A 21,725-nucleotide genomic window follows, 5' to 3' on the forward strand; every position below is an offset into this window, starting at 1 on the left:
AAGGGCAAAACAGGAGTAGCAAAGACACAGTGAAGCCCGTTTTCAGCGCAGTAGTACAAAGGCTGCATGTGAAAAGCAGAAGGAAGCTGCTAGAGCACAGCTGGGGCTTCAACACTTCTGCTACCAGAAAGCACATCATTCTCCCACAAACTCATGCAGTCGCCACTACAACCTGTGCCAGAGGATAACAAAACCAGGACTTCCCAGCCTACTTTCTACACCAAGAAGGAATCCAGCTGCTACACCCCATCCTGCACTTCACCATGCAAAGAACCACCTTCCCACTACTTACTTTTGTCACGCCTTTCTCCAGGCAGCTCCAGCTGCACAGGCCTCAGGTCCACAGGTGGGGAGATGGGGCTTCCACACCCCTCCTCCAGCATGTCAGCCAGGTTATCGTGCCCGGTGTCCCTCAGGATGGAGAGGAATATTGGGAAGGCCTGCTTCCCACGGGTCTCCAGGTCTATGACCAGCTGTCGTGCTTGTTCCCTTCGGGTGCCAGCACTCTGCAGAGGAGGGAAGGCAGGGACAAGGCTCGGTGATGCTTCCTGAGCCCTTCAGCTTTGCCACAGCCAACAGGAAACAAAAGGAGGGTACTGGAACCCCTGGTTCTGGGGGATGGGAGGACCAGGGGACACCCCCAGCTTGACAACACAGGGATAAAAGACACTTTCTAAATCAGCTTGCCACCAGTATCATGGAAGGGGAACAAAGGGGAGGACAAGAGGGCACCATACAGACGGCCAGTGGAGGACATAGGGGTGCCATGGGCCATGTCATGGGCATGGAAGGGACACAGAGGGCACCAGGGCTTTGTCACTGGGCTGCAGTGATGCAGGGACTCACAGGGACCTGTCAGCAGGCAACAGGGACACGAGGACCCCTGGGGCTGAGAGGATGTTGGATCTCTCAGGGCTCGTTATTAGACTGTGGGAACACGGGTCCTTCCCAGGGCCTGCCATAGGGCTGGGGGGGGTGAGGGGACACTTTGAGTCCTGCTACTGGGCAGGGAGGAGGTGAGAATCACAGAATGGTCAGGGTTGGAAGGGACCTCAAGGATCATGAATCTCCAAGCCCCTGTCACATGCAGGGCCACCAACCTCCACATTTAATACCAGACCAGCTTCCCCAGGGCCCCATCCAACCTGGCCTTGAACACCTCCAGGGATGGACGGGGCATCCACCTCTCTGGGCAGCTGTTCCAGCACCTCACCACTCTCATAGGAAAGAACTTCCCCCTGTCATCCAACCTCAATCTTCCCTCCCTCAACTTAAAACCATTTCCCCTTGTCCTGTCCCCTTGTATCTCCCCTTTCCAAGAGTTGATTCCCCTCCTGTTTGCAGGCTCCCTTTAGGTACTGAAGGCTGCAATGAGGTCACCCCACAGCCTTCTTTTCTCCAGGCTGAACAAGCCCAGCTCCCTCAGCCTGTCATCATAGTGGAGGTGCTCCAGTCCCCTGCTCATCTCTGTGGCTCCTCTGGACCCTCTCCAACAGCTCTCTATCTTTCTTGTACTCGGGGCTCCAGACCTGGACGCAGTGCTGCAGATGGGGCCTCACAAGAGCAGAGCAGAGAGGAACCATCAGCTTTCTGTCGCTGCTGGCCACCCCTCTGCTGATGGAGCCCAGGATCCCACGTAAGGACACCCCGAGCCCCGTCACCGAGCTGAAAGGACACGAGGCCCTTTCACCGGACCGCGAGGACGCGGGACCCCCGGCCGCGCCCCGCAGCCCACCTGCATATCCTCCACCATAGCGCTGGTGAAAACCCCTCGGGCCTGCAGCGGCCCCCAAAGCACCTCGGGCCGCAGCCCCTCCACCAGCCGCACCCGGCCGCGCCGCAAGGCGCGCCTCTGCGCCTCCTCCATGGCGATCCACATCACATGACCGGAAGCGGAAGCGTCGCTATGGTGACGGCGGGCGGGCGCGCCGGAAGCGGCGGCTGCGGGGCTAAGGCCGGTGCCGGTGCCCGCCATGGAGCTGGGCCGCGCGGGCCCGGCCGGCCTGCTGCTGGTGTTGCTGCTGCTTCTGGCGGCGCAGGCCGCGCCGGAGCGGGACCCGTACCGCGTGCTGGGCGTGGGCCGCTCCTCCAGTCAGGCCGACATCAAGAAGGCGTACAAACGGCTGGCACGGCAGTGGTACAGAGCGAGACCTGCGGCTGGGGGGGGGGCGGGGAGGCCTGGGCGCGCGGCAGGGAGTAACGCTTCGTCCTTCCTATCCCGCTCCAGGCATCCGGATAAGAATAAGGACCCGGGCGCTGAGGATAAGTTCATCCAGATCAGCAAGGCCTACGAGGTAAGAGAAAGGCGCTGCAGAAAGGAGATAGGAACGGTACCGAGAGGGGGCTGGAGTGCAGCGCTGGGATGGGTGAGGCTGGGGGACGGGAGGCTCAAGGCAGACCTCATTGCTCCGTACGGCTCCTGAAGGAAGGCTGCGGTGAGGCAGGGTTGGCTTCTGCTCCAGGTGACAGCGATAGGATGGGAGGTGATGGCCTCAAGGTGCACCTCAAGGTGTGGGTTAGATGTTAGCAGTGATTTCTGCTCTGAAAGAGCAGTGATGTGCTGGCACAGCTGCACAGGGAGCTGTGCGGTCACCATCCATGGAGGTGTTCGAGGAATGTGGGGATGTGGCACTGAGGGATGTGGTTAGTGGGCACGGTGGGTGGGGGTGGGTCGGGGTTACTCCGGTCCCCACCCCTCCACACTTTGCACTGCGCCACCTTTCTTCTGTCCTTTGCTTCCCAGATCCTCTCCAACGAGGAAAAGAGGGCAAACTTTGATCGCTACGGAGATGCTGGGGAGAGCCAGGGCTATTCCCAGCACCAGCAGCGCCAATTCCACCACTTCCACGAAGGCTTCTACTTTGATGAGTCCTTCTTCCATTTCCCCTTCAATTCAGAGAGACGTGACACCTCCGACGAGAAGTATTTGCTCCATTTTTCACATTACATCAATGAAATCGTGCCAGATAGTTTCAAGAAACCATACCTCATTAAGATCACCTCAGATTGGTGCTTCAGCTGCATCCACATCGAGCCTGTGTGGAAGGAAGTTGCTCAGGAACTGGAGGCACTGGGTAAGGACGAGGCGTTGGGGTTGAGCACGAATTTCCTTGCAGAATGAGGTATGGGAAGGGTGTCCACCAGCAGCTGGTCCATAGAAGGACTCAGGGATTTAGGCCACAAGCCTAACACTTTCCTGTGTGTTAGTAATAACTAAATCAATGAGGCTAAGCATTGTAAACAAGGAAACATTAGGCTTTCCTTCTGACTCATACAGTTTCAGCTCTTTCTACCTGGTGGTTTCACTGTTGTTCCCTCGGTCACCCCCGATGCTACAAGGGGAAGATGCCTTTTCTCCCTAATTGTAGTCCAGCAGCCATGGTAATAAATAACCACATTAATTAAAGCTCATAGGTAAATCCTGCATGGCTCTGTCCTGAACTTGGAACAAGCAGAATACAGCACCTGAGTCACCACCATACAGAGCTGCGAGGGAAGTCTGGGGACTTGTCAGCCCTACTGGAAATATATTTGTGTGCCAACAAGAAAGCTGGGAATGCAGAGAGCAAGTGGAAATTTTGTTTTTCGTGCTGATGTCTAGTGCATGCACTTTCCAAAAAAACACAGCAGGACACAGAGGTGGTCCAGTCCCTCCTTACTGAGCTTGTTCTCCTTTGGGTTTTACTGTAGCACGTGTGACATCGGTGGGTAAAATAAAAGAGGCCATCACGTTCCCTCTCTCCCTCGATAAAGCTTTCAGTACAAGTTCCAAGGGACTGCAGCGTGAGGAAAGCACAGAGCTGGGAGGGACCGTGACACAGATAACTGCCAAGCGTGGTGCTGAGCAAGGGAAGGGGTCTTCAAACTCAGCTGCCTGGTCCAGGCGTGGGCTCGTGGTCATCGTTTAGGTCGGTTTGCTCTCCTTTCACAGGGGTGGGCATCGGGGTCGTTCACGCCGGGTACGAGAGGCGCCTGGCCCATCACCTCGGCGCTCACAGCACGCCGTCGATCCTGGGACTGATGAACGGGAAGATCAGCTTCTTCCACAGCGCCGTCAGTCGAGAGAACCTGCGGCAGTTTGTGGAGAACCTGCTGCCAGGGAACCTCGTAGAAAAGGTACACGTGAGGGGGGCGTGCAGCGCTGCGGCTGCCGTCTGATTGGGGCAGACAGAGCTCGTTAGCTGTTGCAGCTGCTCATCCAATTAATGCAGCCCTGATGTGTGTCACTGATGTGAGAAGAGCCAACTGGGGAACCAAAGTGCTTCAAGAGCTGTAATTATGGCTCCACACCCTGCTTGGAAGCAAGGACACCACACTGTTCTGTAACTCTTATTTTCTTTGTGACGGGGCTCGTTGCACTACTGCACATTTAGGCCAGCAGTGCAGTCTATATGCTGCTCTTCCAGCTGCGGTCAGTGCCGAGTCAAACCAGCACACATGTCAGGCATACCTGTGGCAGCTTTTTCAGACCTGGTTCTCACCCAGGCACCTAACCCTACAGCACTGCACGCGTCTGACTGTTCTGAGGTTCAACTAACAGTGTGACTCCATTTAAAGATTACAGATAAAAACTACATCCGCTTCCTATCTAACTGGAAGAAAGAAAACAAGCCCCACGTCCTTCTGTTTGATCACATGCCAGTCGTGCCGTTGCTGTACAAGGTAAAGCAATATCTGCCTCTGGATTTTGACTTGCTACTAAATCCAGCACATGCCCAATGGCATTTAAACAGTGGGGGGTGTTCATAAGCAAAGTCACCACGAGCACTGGGGGGACAAGGCATTCTTTTTGTGCTAATGTGACACATTCTGGTGCTTTCTTCCCATCCAGCTGACTGCCTTTGCATACAGAGATTACTTGTCCTTTGGTTACGTGTACGTGGGGCTCAGAGGGACTGAAGAGTTGTCCAGTCAGTACAACATCAACGTCTACACGCCGACCCTGATGATCTTTAAGGAGCACATCGACAAGCCCGCTGATGTGGCACAGGTACAGCTCTGAGCCCTCTCCGAGTGCTTCCATGAAAGGAAAGTTTTTTTCTGACCAAAATGAGAGGTTGGTTGGCTGCATTCTGAGGAATAAGTGGCATTGATTCTCAGTGGTACGTCTGGCTTCAGCAAAGGCAGTGAGCGAAGCCCCAGGAGGGAGGTAGCTTGGTGGGCATCAGGTGTGGGGTCTGAGCTTTGTAGGACAGTTGCAGGTAACTTCTTGGTCCTCTAAGTGTCTTTGGGGGTTTCAGTGAGGACTGTGATGGCTGGCATCCTCCAGCTCTTCAGGTGAGAGGAAGCCTTAGAATAGCTTTGCTCTCCTCAACCCACTCGGTACCAACTCTGCTTTCTTTCTTTTCTCTAGGCACGGGATATGAAGAAGCAGCTCATTGATGACTTCCTTTCCCAGAATAAGTTCCTCATGGCTGCCAGACTGACCAACCAGAGGCTGTTTCAGGAGCTGTGTCCTGTGAAGAAGTCACACCGTCAGCGAAAGTAAGGCTCCTTGGGAACCCATTTTGTCCCCTGAGGCTCTTGGGTTGCTTCTAAAGCCATCTCTTGTTGGATTGAGTGAGATATAAAAGGTCTCCAAGGGAAGGAAGGAAATGACTGCACTGGAGATTGCTGGGTATCCATGCAGCTTGATAGCTTTTGTGCCTCCACTGGGTGCATCTTGGGACAGAGGACAGGGAGAAGGGAGGAGGAGTGGGGCAACAGCCTGGAGAGCTCAACGTCTGGAAGGCAGAGGCAGGCTTTCAAAAATAAGCCCAAAAATGACAAACAGGGTTTCCATCCCTTCAGGATCATTCTCATTAGCAGAAAGAGGACAGCTGTTTCCTCTGGCAGCCAGAACAGCTCTTCATTCTCCATCTCTCTGTGTTGCCCAGGCACTGTGTGGTCCTGCTCACTGGAGAAGGCGATAAGTTTGCTGACACTTACGAGGCATTTTTGACCTTTGCTGTGGCCAACACAAAAGACACACTGAGGTTTGCACACATCTACAACGACAGGCAGCCGGAATTTGCAGATGCCTTGCTGATGGATGAGGAGAAGTACCGTGGGAAGTCAGCTGTGAGCATTACCTTTCTTTTCTTCTGCTGTGCTTTTCGTCTGTCGTTGTAAATCTCTTCAGTCTACGTAGGCTGCTGTAACTTGACCTGACTCCTAATTCTGGGCAGGGATTTGAAGCTAATGTCTTTCTCAGTAAAAGTGCTGTCCTGTCAGACATCTGATGTGGTTGGCTTGTCCAGGTGGTCATTTTGGAGAGGCGCAACAACGCAGGGAAGATTGCCTATAAAACCTTGGAGGAGGCCTGGCAAGGCAGCAACGAGGACAACTTCATCCTTCTGGATCTCCTGGACCAGCTAAGAACGGATCCTGGTCTTCTCTCCTCAGAGACTGTCCTGGAAGACTTGAATGATGAGCTTGCTCCTGTAAGTGCACAGCCTTTCCAGCCACTTAACAAGCATGTTACCTCCTTGAACAGTACTGTTATGCTCATTAGTGGGAATCACACTCTACAGGTGTTGTTGCTCAGGAAAGGTGAGCTCATGGCATAATCCAAAGCTGATTTGGGGCTGGGGTTCAGTTCAGGGGCTGGGGCTCTCATTGGTGCTGGGAATAACAGCTTTATCATTTGCCTTTTTTTCTTTCCCCTCCTTCTCTTAAACAGATGTTTCTTATCCGGTGGTTCCATTCCACGCTGGACTATATCTTGGACTGCTGGGACAGCTTGTTTCATAGCAACTGGTATGGAAGGGGCACTGACAATTCTCAATAGGGAGCAGGATTGCTGTTCTTTTGTTCAGATGCATGGTAGAACCAGGCTTGGGTTAACAGGAAATGAGAATGCACCAAGTACACGGGTGCCTGCATGCTCTTGAGATTAAGGTGAAGAGCAGTGGCAGCACAGTGACATTAGCCTCTGCCTGAAGTACTGGGTACTCTGGCCTAGAAGTTGACTGTGATATTATGCCCCTGAAAACATGCCAACCATATCATTTGATGCTTTCCACTACTTCCCCATAGCCTTACTTTAAAAATGTTCCATTTTTGTCCTCCTTTTGGATGGGAACAGGACAGTGCTCCAAAATCCTGATCATGTTTAAATTCAAGAAAAAACTGTGCTGCTCACAGACCTGTTTGCAAATCTTCCCTTAGGCGAGAAATGATGCCCCTGCTGTCCTTGCTCTTCTCTGCACTCTTCATTCTCTTTGGCACTGTCATTGTTCAGGCCTTCAGGTGAGTGCACATCCAAGGGGATCTCACAGTCCAACCAGCAGCAGCTCAAAGCAGCCCTTTAAACAAGCCCCAAATCATTTTCCTTTGCAGTGATTCCAGTGACACAAGGGACTCTCCTGCCTCCGAGAAAAAAGACACCACTGCAAAGACCGAGAAGAACGACACGAGCTTCAGCAAAGAGAGTAACAGGTTCCCTTTCTCTTCAAAAACACTTTTTTGCTGAATTATTGTTTGTGAAGAGTAGTACGAGCAGCACAGCGAGTAGTAGGTAGAGAATTGCATGGTAGAGAAGTGCCAGAGCTGTGTGAATGGAGTAGTTGTTGCAAGGGCAGTGTGGGTACAGAAAGGCAGGAAGGAGTGGTGTTAGCAGGGCAGAGGGATGTGGATACAGAAATTTAGTTATTAAGTGATTCCTGCTAACATGGGAGAGAAAGCAGCTGTTCTGAGGTGGACTTGGGACTCTGACAATCCAGGGGAAGCTGTGACTTTACACCAGGTCTCATTCTATCCAGCCACTCTTCCTTGCTCTGCATAAATCCATTCTTCCTCTCTGCAGGTTGCACCACCAACACGGGCTGTAGCTACAGGGCACAGGGCTGGATCAGCTTAAGGAGGGGGGAATGAGTTCATGCTTGATTCCCCTTTTACTCCATCTTTGTTTTGTTGCAGCAGGGTTCCCAAAAAAGGCTTTGTCGAGGTGACAGAGCTGACAGACATCAACTACAACAGTAACCTGGTGCGCCTCAGGCCGGGCCACATGAACGTGGTCTTGATTCTCTCTAACTCCACCAAAACTGCCCTTCTCCAGAAGTTTGCCCTGGAAGTCTACACATTCACAGGGTAGGTTGGGGTCCTCTCCTGAGTTTACTTTCCTGTTTTAACACCTTGCATAAGCAAAGCTGCTTAGGTGGAAAATCAGGGGAGGATTTATGCTTGACCACCTCTTCTCCAGACTAAACAATCTCAGTTCCCTCAGCCACCTCCCGTAGGACTCTGCTCCAGTCCCCTCACAGCTCTGCTCCCCTCTTTGGACATGCTTCAGGGCCTCCATGTCCTTCTTGTAGCAAAGGGCCCAAAACTGAACACAGCACTCAAGGTGCAGCCTCACCAGTGCCGAGTACAGGGTCCAGTTGGCTAAACCAACACTCACCAGCCTGACTTGGGAGCCATGCTCATCCTGCTTCTCTCTTCTCCCCCTAGGAGCAGCTCTCTTCATTTCTCCTTCCTCAGCCTGGACAAGCACCGTGAGTGGCTGGAGTACCTGCTAGAGTTTGCACAGGATGCTGCCCCCATCCCCAATCAGTACGACAAGCACTTCCTTGAACGCGACTACACGGGCTACGTGCTGGCTCTGAACGGCCACAAGAAATACTTCTGCCTCTTTAAGCCTCACAGATCAGGGGACGAGGGGGGAACCCTGGGGGCGGGCGAGGATTACGATTCCTCGCTGCACACCGAAGCCAGAGGGAAATCCTCCTGCAGCCCAGGATCGAGATCCATTAAAAACAAATTACATAAATTGTCCTTTTGGATGGAACGCCTTCTCGAAGGCTCCTTACAGAGGTTCTATATCCCCTCGTGGCCTGCACTAGACTGAGGGATTTTAAGAGATTCTAACAGACACACTTTTTACGAAGATGCCGAGGGACAGCTCTCTCCAGGTCTAAACAGATGATTGTGATGAATGGACCTTAGGTTTTAGGTGAACTCTCCAAGGGCCGGTGACCAGAAGGATCTCCCTGCATCCAGAGCCCGGGAGTGCAACGAAGCGTGCTGAAACGCCCTCCACCAAACCATCCTCACGTTTGGATGCTGTACTGTCAAAAAGCCAAGAAGTCCTTTTTTCCCTTCTCATCATGCCACACCTGCCTCCTGGGCCGTCCCTGAGCCATCCCTCATTTCACCTCAGATGAATAAAAGCCGTGATCACTGCTGCAGCGACACGGCCGGTTACACAGGGCAGGTCGTGGCTCTCCTCTCGCTTCCTTGTGTGCTTATTAGCCCATGGTGCATGGTGTAACCCTGGCAAGACCCTCCAGACCCTCCCAGCAGACAGCCGTACCCCTCGGCTCCCCCTGGGTAAGTGACCTGGAACGTGGCTGGGAGCACTCCTGCACAGCAGCCCTGAAGCTGGCACTCACCTGTGGTGTGGGCAGGGAGGTGATCTGCAGGCGCCGTGCTCCTTGCGTGACAGTTCCACCGTAACCACGGAGGGAAGGGGTTTTGCACAGCCGTAAATACTGTAACGGTGTCGAGCCATTTAAATGTCACATTGTTTTCCAGATGCCTTCCTGCTTCTGTCAGTTTTAGAGGATGTATTTTAGAGCCATAACTTTAACCGTGTCCTCAGATTGTAGGCATATGCTGCTATGAGCCAGTAGATGTGTAGAAGAAACTCTACCTAGCTGCTAGAGAGCCAGTGGGGGCTCCTTTCAAACACCCTTACATCTGTAGTACAAACCAACCTTTCTTTGTATCAAGGAACCTAATTTGTCAATGATTGTACTCCTGAAACGTCGCCCCAGAAGTGCTGTACCACCAGACCGTCGCTTACGTGTGAGGCTCCTTTTGTTTCAGGTGTGGGTTCAAGATGCTTTGTCATCTTGCCCATTCCGTTCCTGCTACAAACCTTTGTTTCTCAACATGCAGGCTGCCTTCGTTTTTTTCTGTTGGTTTTTTGTTGTTGTTTTTACACACAGGTCTGTGTAAAGCTCGTGCAGTCACAAAGCACAGAGTCCCACACTGGGGTACAGGCTGCCTGTTGTGAGCTGGGGGAGGCCAGCAGCAGGGGCCGGCATGCTTTGTAGCTCCTCCAGCCACAACACAAAGCCAAAGGGTTTCCAAAGGGACTGAAATCCTGCAGAGTCCCAACCTGGAGCTCAAGCCACTTTGCTGCCTGCATTACTTTGATGCACAAAACCTTGGCCTGCTGCATTCCCAGCACGCTGGGCACAGCTTTGCCCACTGTTGGCCATCCCAGCACTGCGTGTACTCCCAAATAAACATGGCTGTGCTGCCAACCACCCTTATGTGAGGCTGCTGGATTTTAGCTCAGCAGGTCCTGGGCCTCAGCTGCAGAAATGAGGCACTGAAATCGGGGGAAGGAAGAAAAAAATGAGGTCTTCTGCCTGCTAATGAGCTACAGGGCACACACGTGGTGTGACGGGGCTGGGGCAGGACACTGTCAGCCTGATGGTGACACACAAACACACCAAATTTGGGTGAGGAATGAGGATGGACAAACCCATCTGCCGTCTCTTCAGCGAGTCAGAAACCCAAATAAACTTTTGACATGCAACTTAAAAAGACAAAGTGCCTCGTTGTGCTACAGCAAGGGAATTCACCCCTGGGCCAAGTAAGGAAAAGATCTGGCCTTGTGGCCTTCAAAATGTAATTTCTGTGCGCTGCAGCAATGCCAAACTGTTCTAAAATCACCCACTGAAGGAGTTCTGGTTGTCATGGAGCACTGGGCACTTGCTTGCCAGTAGAAGAGCGTGGTCAGAGGCCCCTCAGCTGCTGCTTACGCCTGAGCTCTGCCTGCCCTCTCCCAGCAGTCATAAGCTGAGATCCCCAAATCACCCCAGGTTGTAAGGTATCATCAGCAACACGCACCTGCTGCTCTGCTCTGCATGTGGCAGTTTGTAACCCAAAGATTGAGGCAGTTCAGTCCCAACGCGCTATCTGGCGATGAACAAGCAAGCAGCCCCGCTCACAAGCTGGAACAAAACATCCTTACAGCAAAAAGGGAAGCAGCCCCAAGTCAGAGGTTGTCCCAAAGCCCTTCTCTTCCCTCTGCCAGCAACTCGTACACTAACACAGCCTGACAAGTGGGACTGAAAACAAAGTACATCTTTTGCACTTTTGATACAGGGAGGGAGGTGGGGAATTAACTTATTTGGCAAACTTGTCTTTTTTTATTTTTGGTTTGGGTTTTTTGTTTGGTTTTTTTTTTTTTTTTTTGTCATGTATTTGTGATCAGGCACTGATGCCATTTTGTTTTAAAGACGATTACAGATTCGCAACCAAAATAAACGATTTTAATGTGTGATGAAATGGCTTTTGTGTTTTTCCATGTGCCAAACGACCCCATGTCTGCACCAACTCACACATCCCGAGGGCAACCAAACCCTTCCTGAACACCAGAGGTTGGGCCAAGGGACACCCAGCTCTCCCCAGCTGCTAGGCTTCACTACCTCTTCTAGCAGCACACGGCATTTATTCCTTACTGCAAAGCACACTGCACCTGGAGGAGTGTAGGGCATCAGGAACCTCATCCAAGGTCTGCGATGGCATCTGCTGGTGGTGGGTCACTGCTGTGCAGGGTTGGGGCCCAGACAGGAGCTGCCCTCACATGGTTTTCACTCCAGGAAGGACACACAACATTTCAAAGAGCAGATTGGCTCCTAGCAGGGCAGTGTTACCTAGGAATAAACAAAAAAAGATGCAAGAAAAATAAAAGTTAAAAAAAGAACAGTAATAAAAGTTGTGCTATGAGTGCCCATCTGTTTTCACCCGCAGATCTCAGCCACCTCTACCAGCTCCTACCACTCTGTGACAGTTCCTAGAGCCCAGGGCTGCCCTTGGCCTTTCAACACTAGGTGGCACCTAGCAAAAACTGAAGACTTCAGTGCAAGTGTCCTTTCAGCCCTGCAGCCCCACAGATTTCCATCGACCCACCGGAGACATCATATATGGGTGCCACCTCCACAAGGTCACATCCCACTATATTGAGTCCTTTGCAGCCACGAATAATCTCCAAAGCCTGGGAGGAAAACAGATTGGAGTACAATAAATGATCAGAATTCCTCAAATGGGAAGAAAAACATCCTTATCTTATTAGGAAGGGAGCTTTGTGACCCTCACCTGCATAGGTGTGAGCCCAGCAATCTCTGGTGTCCCCGTTCCCGGGGCGTAGGCAGGGTCCAGCCCATCGATGTCAAAGCTGATGTACACCGGGCCATCCCCCATCTGCTGCCTCACCTCTCCCATCAGTGGAACCAGGGACTTCATCCAGCACTCCTCAGCTGGAACCACCCGGAATCCCTACGGCAGCACAAGCTCAGCATTCACCATCCCACAACCAGCAACCCAGATCCCACTGGGGATTTACAGAAAAGAGACCGGGCTGCATTTCCTAAATAAGCTTTAAGTCAGAGCAGCTGCCAGAGGTTACCTGGTCCCAGCAGTACTTGTACGGATCGGGGGCATAGGAGGAGCCACGGATGCCAATCTGAACCACGCGGCTGCAGTCCAGCAGCCCTTCATCCACGCAGCGCCGGAACGGGGTCCCATGGTAGATCTTCTCCCCCAGGGCCACGTCACTGGTGTCAGTGTGAGCGTCCACGTGCACCAGCCCCACAGGTCCATGCCTTGATGGGATCAGGTGGGCACATCAGTCCCCAACCCACACCCGGTATCCCCCAACTTACACCATCACTGCCATCAGTGGAGGGGCTGAGCAACGTTAGGACGGGGCTGTGTTATACACCTCCGGGTTGGAAACTTACTTTTCTGCCACTGCCTGCAGGATGGGGTATGTAACAGTGTGGTCTCCACCTGCGACAGGACGAGGAAGAGGACATTGCATATAGCAAGAGGCTCTCAGCACTCCTTGCATTTGTTTTCCAGTGATTTTTTCCCCCCTGTATTTATGCTGCACTTGTTTATATGCTCAGACCAAATCAGGAGAAAATGGAATCTGGACAGGATTAGGAGCTCCCACAGGGCACTTACCCAGAGTGAGAGGCACACAGCCAGAGGCCACGATCTTCTGGTAGGACTCGTAGATGCGGCGGCAGCTGTCGGGCAGGTTGTAGAGGTTGACATTCACATCTCCAACATCAGCCACCAGCAGGGAGTCGAAAGGCGCTGCCCCAGTGCTGGCGTTGTACCTCCTCACCATCACTGACTCAGCACGGATCTGCTGAGGACCAAACCTGAGTAGGAGAACGCATGCAGGGGGAGCTGCAGGCAGAGCCGCGCTGCCAGCAGGAGCCGAGCAGCAGCCACCCTCCTACCTGGCTCCGGGCCGGTTGGACGTGCCCACATCAATGGGAACGCCGACAAAAGCTGCGTTCAGCCCCTCTGCTGAGGTCTGAACAGGAAGCCTCAGCATGGAGCAGAGCCCCACGGGCCGGGCCACGCACTCAGCACTGGGAGGCACGTTGAACCGCGAGGCACGGCGGCAAGGAGCAGCAGCGGATGCAAAAAGCCACCGAGCAGAGAGCCTGGCTGGCCTGAGCAGGCAACTCATCCTGCCACACACACAGCAAGACCCCAAAGCCTGCCCCGCTCCTGCAGCTGGGAGCAGAGCCAGGCGGCTCCCTGTGTCACCCTGCCGGGTTCGAAGTGCGTCTGGATGCCCTGCAAAAGGCAGAGTGCTCAGGTTCCTGTTCCCACACATCTTTCTCTTTCTCATTCCCCTTCCGCATGCTGATCAGCTGCAGGAAGAAGGCATCCATTTCTTACCTGCCTCAAACAAAGCCACCCCAAGTGCTGAAGTATCATAAAAACGTCCCACTAAGGAAAGGCAGTAGGACAGAACAGAAAGCATCTGACCTCACCAGAACTGCAGACACACAAGGTGCAAACAAATGAGATGCAACCCCTGTGCAGTGCCAAGGCTGAGTGCAATGTTCTGCTCACTGCCCTTCTAACACCTGGATCTGGGAGAGATAAGGAGACACAGTGGGGAAAAAAAAATAAAAGGAGTACATTCACAACTGAAAGCCTGCTCTATATAATTTGTTTTCATGTGAAATACGTCTGTAATTTCAAGCTGCAGTGACATGTAAGCAAGTGGGAGCTGTGCTGTGTTCTTCTGAGTCAGCACGAGCTGATGGGTTGAACAGCAAATCAAAGGGAAGAGAGGTCAAAGCAGGGCTCCTCCAGGAAACTGACAGCATTTACACTGCAACGAGCACCAGGGGAGCAAGGGGTACAGGAGTTGGCTTCCTGGGGATTTCCTTGGATAGCAAACAGCTCTCCGTTGCTGTAAAACGAGCAGGGCCATTCCTTGACAGGCAGCACTGCACTGTCAGCTCAACCAGAGAGCACTTCAGAGTGACAGGTCTGACAGCACTGCTGTGTGATGCTGTGCTGGGATATCAGCCACCTGAGCCACAACCTGCACGTCAGTTGCCAACCAGAGGAGTGAGGATATGCATGATCACAAGGCAGGGCCCGTTCCTCAAACAGGAGGGGGCTCTCGTTGGGGAACTCCCTCTGGTTGGAATAAAAGAACACATTTCAGAGACAGGACTTTGAGACACCAACACTGACCCAGCACTATGCAGCCAAAGACCTGGATCCGGTGAACAGAGATGAACTGGATTTAGAGAATGCTCAGAACGTCATCATCCATTTATTGTGCAACCAGCAGCAGTAACATTTTCCCCCAGCTCCCCTTAACACAATTACAGACATGAAATCAAACGGTGTTTTCATTAACATGGCTGTTATCGTTCCAACAGTGGTGTCTCCTATCCTCTCCAAGCAAAGGATGTTACTTCATTGTTAAGCACAAAACCAGGTTCAGAAAGCAGGTTAGCATCACAGGACACTCCCTAAGCTAGCACTGCTCCTCAGCCCTATTCCACATGCAGCATTATCCCTGACAGTTTGTCTTGGCCTTGGCAGAATTAGGACAGCCGCTGCACAGCAGTCAAGAAGTTTGTATGTCCTTCTGCCAGCGCAGCTTTCTTTGTGCATCGTTTAAATCTGTGATATTTGTGTGCAAGAGCACCTAGACAGCACCTCCTTCCCCACAGACAGACAGCACCTCCTTCCCCACAGACCCTCTTCTCAAAAGGAACTTGCTTCACCCAACGCGTGACTTCGAAGCCAGCTCTGAACTCCTGACTGAACACAACCCAGCACACACCCCAGGACGCATTCTGCAAAGCCTGACTGAAGGAGTAATGACGAGGCAAGGGCATGTCCTCTAGCAGGAAGAGAAAAGCAGCGTGTACTAAAACTCGCTACAGATGAACTCAACCTCTCGGCGCAGGCCTGCAGATATTTTCCCTAAGTTAGTACAGGATTCCAGGCAGACAGAACAGACAGATTCCTATGTGCTTTCAGCAAGTGCCATTTATCTACTGCACGGTCACAGCCTGCCCGGGTAGGACTGACTCTTCACCCAGACTGGTTTCTCCAGGCCAGCAACAAGAAAACTGCTGTCCAGAGGTCTTCGAAGTCGAGGTTGGCCAAAAAGCACATCTTCATTTTGGTTTCTACCCTGCTTTTGTCCACCAGTCCGTCCATGAGCAAAGTGGCTGCAGACTGGCAGAGAAGCCAGGCAGTCATCTGGTCGGGCTTCAGGGCCTCGGACGCCAGAATGCTTTCACCCCAGAGGCTCAAGTGGAGCACGTTAGCAGCAACTCTAGCAGACAATCTCTGCAAAAGGAGTGAGAGGGAAAATTAGCTGTGCTCACATCACATCCTGTCCCATCTGCATTGCTAAAAGTCCCCTAGACCTTCTCTGAGGACAAAAAAGCCTTCTGTTATTATTATTCAACACAGCAGGGGGGGTTGAAACTAGATGATCATTGTGGTCCTTTTCAACCCAGGCAACTACATGTGAACACCAACTATGGACACAAACATCTGAAGTCACTGAAACGTTCAGTGAGCGCTGTGCTGTGCTCCCACAAAGACCCACATTCACCTTTGTTATCTACATTGCAATTACATCTGCATTACAGGAGCACCTGGAGCACTAGAGGGTAAGGCGACCTACAGACAACGCAAAGAGCAGCTGGATGACTTCAAGGCAGGTTTCTGACCTTGTTGGGATCCCTCTGCAGCAGCATCCTTATCACCTGCTTCACCTCACAGGGCACACCAACAGGCAGGCTTGGCAGCTCCTCCTCGCAGTAACTTCTGCTCTCCAGGAACGAGTCCCCACAGCTGTAGAAAGGATTGGGCAGGCCCAGGATTTCATAGGCAATTGCTCCAACAGCCCAGGCATCAGCTTTGCTGTAGTCAATCACCATGCCTGGACCTGCTGATGCTGTGGTCACCTGCACGACAAGTTCAGTGAGATGTAAAAGTTAAAGCAAAGAGTTCTAACTGAATATGTTCTGTTAGGCACGCCTCAGGTTTTCGCTGCTTCTCAGCCCACCACTATATGTGGAAGATTTTGATCACTACAGCTAGGATTTAGTTGTTACCTCCCACCAGCATTCCCACCAAGTCCTAAGAGACATTTCACTTTGAGGTTTAAGACAGACAGGAGACATGGAATAACAACCAGTACTGCACTTGCATGCAGGAAATACAAGGCAGGGTGCTCCAGTACACGAAGGCAGCTAGACTGCCTTAGGTTTTATCAGTGCTATCACCAAAGGACCAAAAGGCAACTATCCATCATCTCACAACCACCTTGAACTTCGTTCAAAAGCTACATGCTGCCCCACTGCAAGGACAGCTGCAGGAACTCCTCTAACAGCTATCTGGAACTGAGCCTGAGAAAAAGGCTGCAGAACAAACTTTGTGTGGGAAAAGTCAACACTGCCTCAAAACACCGATTGATTTTCATTTTGTGGCCAAAGTACCCATTTGACAAATATTTAGTGTGGATTCCAAGAAAATTCCATTCATTCTTTCCAGACCCAATCCCACACTTTGCCAAGATCTCACATATTGCACCTCAGCTGGTGCTGAAGCTTTTATCCCCAGAAGCAGCACAAACCCACAACCAGCAGGATGGATTTACCTCAGGTGGCATGAGAGAGCTATTGCCACCACGATCCATGTCCGTGCTGATGAAGGGCAGCCTCAGACCAATGCTGTCGTCTGCCAAACAGCAACCAAAGTCTGTGATCACCAGCCGGGGGCAGCCAGCTGCAAGCAAGAGGGACAGCAGTGAGCGTTCAGCTTGGGAGCACCTGGCTGCATGAGACAGCAGCATGGCAACAGCAGGAGCAGGCAGCATGGATACCCTGACAACCAGGACACACGGGTTAGGAACTCTTCAATGATGAAACCATCTTTTCATTTCTCTACTTTCATCTTTATCTACATCAAAAGCTGTAAGGATACACACCGAGCTATAGCAAAAGGCTGGAAAAATTTTGCATGAGTTGACAGTTCTTGTCCTGAAGACAAGCCAAACATTGCAAAGCAAAATCATTACATCTCCAGAGTCTCTGAAAGGGAAAAATCAATGCTTTAAATCATTCCTAGTGTAGCTCCAGAGGAGCTCTTCCTTCAAGAAAGATGACGTTAGCACTGCCTGCCATAGCTGCTGCACTAAGACTTATAATTACAAAGAGCTGGCTTCATTCTATTGTTTTCTGCCCATTTGATTTCCAGTCACACTGAAAAAAAGTAATTAAAATCTCACTTAGAAGGGCCAACAGGAGAAGCTGGTGACCAAAATGCTGCTTTTGGTTTTAATACTCTGCCAGTTCCTTGTCTTTCAACAGATGTGCAGCCATGGCAGGATGCAGCAGCACTGTAAGAACTGCCCTGTGCTGTTTGGCAAGCGAGGAATGGCACAGCCTAATGCCAGGGCACCTCCAGCTGTGCCAGCTCTGTATGCCTTCAAGCCAACATCCTCTTTGCTTGTGCAACACCCAGCACCTCTCCCTGGGGCTCCAGCACAACCTTCTACGTCCACAGACAGACTTACACCCAGTGATCTACACACCAGAATCGAACTCCACCAAGATGTTGTCAGACTTCAGGTCTCTGTGCGCTATCCTGTGTCGAACGAGATGGTCCACGCCTTCCAGCAACTGCAAAATCATCATGCTGGACAGACGGCTATCCGGGCTGTTGTCCCTCAGGTACTGGCGCAGGGTGCACGGATAGCTAGTGAGAACATGGAAGATACCTCAATTAGCATCCCAGGAGCTCTTCCCTTCCCATCCGACCTCAGTGCTGCCTGGCTGGGGTTACACTGCACTCAGAAGTGACAAATTCTTACTGAACTTTGCCACACCTTTCCATATTTGAGTCACCAGCACGGCGAGGGTCTCCCTTCTTACAGGGTTCTACACGCATACAGGTTTTATTCCTTGCATCAGAGAGGGGACATATCACTGATACAGACTGTAGGAGTGTAACAGAGATGTGCAGATTGAGCAAAAGAACGTTTTGTTGAGCTACAAAAAGGACAGAGGGCTCCTCCAGATGCAGACAGAACAGAAAAGTGGGAAACAGAAAGTGGTTTTACATCAGTGGCACAGCCATACCCACTGAATAACAAAACCCAGCTGAGGCAGACAGAGACACCAAATCTCATCTTCTCCTCTGCCTCTAGCAGCATGTTCCACCTAGAGGCAACATTCACTTTTTGGGGCAAGTTCTGCATCTCTTTGTGGCAATTATTACTGTGGACAGCTTGTCTTTATTGCTGAAGAGCTAAAATCTCAACAGCTCTCAGGAGCCTTGTTTCCAAGCACATACCCTGGCTTTTGGCAGCAACCCAAGCCAAATCTCTAGCAGGACCCATGCAGCAGCAGAACACACAGCCCTGCTGGGCAACCCCACAAAGTCCCAGCTCCCAGCACGCTTCTCCCCACCTACTTTTTCATCACTAAGAAGAGCGTGTGGCTGCGACCAATCCCTCTGGGATTCAGGCTCACTGGAAGAACATCAGGATAGTCTGTGAGGGCTCCAGGCAGCAACGGGACAGAGGATGTGAAAGCTCGGATCACCTGGATTATATTTGGATGAGGTCTCAACCTCTTCCTCCCAAGGACAGGTGCTCTGTGCAAAATACAGACATCACAAGTTACACCAATCCCTATCACCTCCAGGATTATTTTTCATTACTGTGCCACATCCCCTCCACCAAAGGGTTCCAAACACGTTTGTTCTGCTGTCACCTTGTGACTGGATTTTCTGCAGCCTGATGGATGAGCAGAAATGCTGCTGCTTTACCTGCACAGCAAAGGAAGATTTGGTGGAAACGTTCATGTTTGACGTGCAGCCTTTCACTTTCCATAACCCTACCCTGTTAGACTGAAAATAAAGGCCAGATTCACACTAAGCAGATCACCTTAGACCTCTTATTTACTGGCATAGACAGGAAGCATTCAGGTTACTGAATATGCATCTGCAAAACAGAGCTCTCCTCTCTGAATGTCAGATAGCCCTTTGGCTTCTCTGTTGCATTCCCAGGCTAAGGACACACTGAGAAATATTCATTATCCACCTGCATTGGCACAGACATATTTGAAATGTAAATCAGGCAGTCTGGATTGTGGATTCCACTGTTTCCAGTTGAAAAAAAGACAAGTTTTTGAACAAGAGCACAATTAAAGTCAAAATCCTTGGAAAGTTTCCGTGCAATCTGCCACCTCAATGCTGCCTGCCTACCCATAGCTCAGGTGAAGAAGAGTTAACAGTTGCTTTCCATCTGCCTTCTCACCAATGTCTGTTTTGTGCATGCAGCAACCTGCACTGCAACAGCTTCCACCTCCCTTCCCTTGCACCTTTCAATTCAGCACCAAACTACTACAAAACGTCAGTGTTTAATTCTGTAATTAAAAAGCACAATTATACTTTCAGATGACTTCTCAGAAACAGCTCCTCCCAGCTTTTCCAACAGAGTTAACCTTTTCACTGTCAGAAGCAATGCAATTTATGCACTTTACACACGGGGAAACCGAGGCACGGTGCCCCATCAGACCCAAAGCAGGTGGGTCCCTGATCATCCCATGTCCTTTCAAGTCTTCAAGACTAAGACACTGCAGGGAAGCATACAGCCAAGCTGCAGGGATCTCCTGCATGCCAACTGCTCCTCAAAGCAAACACTGTTGAATTATTATTTGAACAGCACTGCTGCTATGCTCACTAGAGAGAAAAGTCACTAGGATAGGCAGAAGCGTGCTCCTACATAGCATCTCAGGCATACAGCACTACCAAAGGCAGTGCCATTTAGCTAAGGCATTCACACACACGGAATAATCCCAAGGATTCGTGCTCATTTCTTCCCAACAACCATCTCAGAAACCTGCAGCTGCATTCTCTACAGCACCGACGTGCTGCAAAATGAAAACTGATGGATCAAGTTGGATAGAATTTGCACATCACACTTAAAGAACAGCTGCCACTGCCATGGTTACCAAACCTGTGGTGGAAGACAGCTCCGTACTCCCCAGCTAAGGCAGTCCGTGTGGCTGGAACGAGCTCTCGGTGCATGTTGCGCAGAATGGCTTCACTTGAAGAGTCAGCCTGCAACAGCAACGTGCTGTCAGCTAGACAGAATCACAGAATGGCCAGGGTTGGAAGGATTATCAATCTCCAACCCCCCTGCCACATGCAGGGCCACCAACCTCCGCATTTAATAATGACTGCTAATCACTGGCTGTGTGATTAGTCACTAATAATTGGCACTGAACATCATCTCCTTATAGAATAGGTTAGGCTGGAGAGGACCTTAAAGATCACCCAGTTCCAAGACATTGTGCAGGCTGGGTGCCCCCCTACCACATCAGGCTGCCCAGGACCCATCCAACTTGACCCTGGGCACCTCCAAGGATGGAACACACAAGAAGATTAAGAGCTGACTCCTTACCGAGATGTTCCACATCATTTTGATAGCCAGGGGGAAAGCAGCTTGCTGCTGGTGTTTGTCAGACGGCTCCTCTTCAGACACAGACAGATCTGAGCCCTCCGTGCTCCCCCGGTGATGGAGGGATGAAGGAATTGCTGCTTCATAGACAGCTGCATTGCAGCCCTTCCCGAGGGGCTGCCCGATCAGATAGTCCTCCAGCTTGAAGCCCTGCCAGCGCAAAGAGCTCAGAGGATCTTTTTGTGACTTGTTCTTCTCGACAAACACAGTCTGAAAGGAATAACAAAAGAAAAGCATAAAGAGAAAGCACTCAGTTATTCAAGACTGCACAATGAAGGCAAACCCGAGTGATTGGAAAGAGCAAAATGCCTTTTTTTTTTTTTAACCAGCCCACAGCAGGGGTTGGCACCGGATGGGTTCTGAGGTCCCCTCCATCCCAGCCATTTAGTGATTCCACACACGGGGACAGGCATGGTCCAGCCAGGGGCTGACATTCAGGCTGTAATCATAGGGACAACAGAACAGAACAGGCAGGAAAATGCCGCTAAGATCATCACCAAGCCCCTCTCCCCCCCTCAAGGCCCCACACCTGGATGCGGCCACATGCGGCCCTTGCCCGGCGCTGCTCCTCCAGCGGCGGCTCCAGCAGCGCCAGCCCCAGAGCCAGAGCCATGCACGGCCCGGCCCGGGCCCGCCGCACCGCCATGGCCGCCAGGCCGGCCGGGCGCCGGAGGGACAAGAAGCGGACAAAAGGCAGCCGGGAGAAGAGGGAGGCTGGAGAGGCGGCTGAGGGGATGGGAGGAGGAACGGGGATGGGAACGGGGCGGCGCGGCGCGGCGCCGGGCAGCAGGCGGAGGGCGCGCGCAAACAGCACCCGCAGCAACATGGCGACCACAAAGCGCCTCACGGAACGGCGGGAACCGAGCGCCGGCGGGAGAGGCGGAGGGGGGGGGGGGGGGGGGGGGGG

General features: G+C 51.8%; 4 protein-coding genes across 4 annotated transcripts; 1 reads left to right on the forward strand and 3 right to left on the reverse strand.

The window, feature by feature from the left end:
* Positions 1-6: 6 nt before the first annotated feature.
* CASP9 (caspase 9) lies at positions 7-1,867 on the reverse strand. Its single transcript, XM_042883420.1, has 2 exons — positions 1,736-1,867; positions 7-506 (listed from the first exon to the last, which is right to left on the reverse strand). The coding sequence occupies exons 1-2, from the start codon at positions 1,865-1,867 to the stop codon at positions 285-287; spliced, it is 354 nt and encodes a 117-aa protein (XP_042739354.1). The 3' UTR covers positions 7-284.
* Positions 1,868-1,973: 106 nt separating this feature from the next.
* DNAJC16 (DnaJ heat shock protein family (Hsp40) member C16) lies at positions 1,974-10,536 on the forward strand. Its single transcript, XM_042883266.1, has 14 exons — positions 1,974-2,137; positions 2,228-2,294; positions 2,744-3,074; positions 3,932-4,116; positions 4,558-4,662; positions 4,832-4,990; positions 5,354-5,484; positions 5,877-6,060; positions 6,240-6,422; positions 6,662-6,738; positions 7,150-7,230; positions 7,321-7,419; positions 7,900-8,070; positions 8,431-10,536. The coding sequence occupies exons 1-14, from the start codon at positions 1,974-1,976 to the stop codon at positions 8,825-8,827; spliced, it is 2,334 nt and encodes a 777-aa protein (XP_042739200.1). The 3' UTR covers positions 8,828-10,536.
* Positions 10,537-11,245: 709 nt separating this feature from the next.
* Positions 11,246-13,858, reverse strand: AGMAT (agmatinase). Its single transcript, XM_042883267.1, has 8 exons — positions 13,699-13,858; positions 13,248-13,593; positions 12,964-13,166; positions 12,738-12,786; positions 12,404-12,599; positions 12,094-12,273; positions 11,908-11,992; positions 11,246-11,651 (listed from the first exon to the last, which is right to left on the reverse strand). Exons 1-8 carry the CDS (start codon positions 13,781-13,783, stop codon positions 11,578-11,580), a joined length of 1,218 nt encoding a protein of 405 aa, XP_042739201.1. The 5' UTR covers positions 13,784-13,858; the 3' UTR covers positions 11,246-11,577.
* Positions 13,859-14,562: 704 nt separating this feature from the next.
* On the reverse strand, positions 14,563-21,659 carry PINK1 (PTEN induced kinase 1). Its single transcript, XM_042883372.1, has 8 exons — positions 21,348-21,659; positions 20,762-21,028; positions 20,315-20,418; positions 18,766-18,948; positions 17,885-18,048; positions 16,949-17,076; positions 16,017-16,253; positions 14,563-15,627 (listed from the first exon to the last, which is right to left on the reverse strand). The coding sequence occupies exons 1-8, from the start codon at positions 21,642-21,644 to the stop codon at positions 15,367-15,369; spliced, it is 1,641 nt and encodes a 546-aa protein (XP_042739306.1). The 5' UTR covers positions 21,645-21,659; the 3' UTR covers positions 14,563-15,366.
* Positions 21,660-21,725: the final 66 nt, after the last annotated feature.

This window comes from Lagopus leucura, unplaced genomic scaffold (genome assembly GCF_019238085.1).
Source record: "Lagopus leucura isolate 7727_CA_CO unplaced genomic scaffold, USGS_WTPT01 Super-Scaffold_100037, whole genome shotgun sequence".
In the NCBI taxonomy this organism is placed as follows: domain Eukaryota; kingdom Metazoa; phylum Chordata; class Aves; order Galliformes; family Phasianidae; genus Lagopus; species Lagopus leucura.

Excerpts from the sequence above, each read along its gene's own strand:
- PINK1 (XM_042883372.1), bottom strand. The coding sequence starts at position 21,644 with ATGTTGCTGCGGGTGCTGTTTGCGCGCGCCCTCCGCCTGCTGCCCGGC. Across the intron at positions 18,049-18,765 it reads CTCTTCTTAGTGATGAAAAA|CTATCCGTGCACCCTGCGCC; the intron begins GTAGGTGGGGAG and ends TGTTCTCACTAG. Across the intron at positions 17,077-17,884 it reads CTTGGTGGAGTTCGATTCTG|CTGGCTGCCCCCGGCTGGTG; the intron begins GTGTGTAGATCA and ends TCTTGCTTGCAG.
- DNAJC16 (XM_042883266.1), top strand. The coding sequence starts at position 1,974 with ATGGAGCTGGGCCGCGCGGGCCCGGCCGGCCTGCTGCTGGTGTTGCTG. Across the intron at positions 4,117-4,557 it reads CAGGGAACCTCGTAGAAAAG|ATTACAGATAAAAACTACAT; the intron begins GTACACGTGAGG and ends CTCCATTTAAAG. Across the intron at positions 7,420-7,899 it reads TTCAGCAAAGAGAGTAACAG|CAGGGTTCCCAAAAAAGGCT; the intron begins GTTCCCTTTCTC and ends GTTTTGTTGCAG.
- CASP9 (XM_042883420.1), bottom strand. The coding sequence starts at position 1,867 with ATGGAGGAGGCGCAGAGGCGCGCCTTGCGGCGCGGCCGGGTGCGGCTG. Across the intron at positions 507-1,735 it reads CTATGGTGGAGGATATGCAG|AGTGCTGGCACCCGAAGGGA; the intron begins GTGGGCTGCGGG and ends CCTCCTCTGCAG.
- AGMAT (XM_042883267.1), bottom strand. The coding sequence starts at position 13,783 with ATGCTTTCTGTTCTGTCCTACTGCCTTTCCTTAGTGGGACGTTTTTAT. Across the intron at positions 12,787-12,963 it reads CTGTGTGCCTCTCACTCTGG|GTGGAGACCACACTGTTACA; the intron begins GTAAGTGCCCTG and ends GTCCTGTCGCAG. Across the intron at positions 11,993-12,093 it reads CTGGGCTCACACCTATGCAG|GCTTTGGAGATTATTCGTGG; the intron begins GTGAGGGTCACA and ends TTTTCCTCCCAG.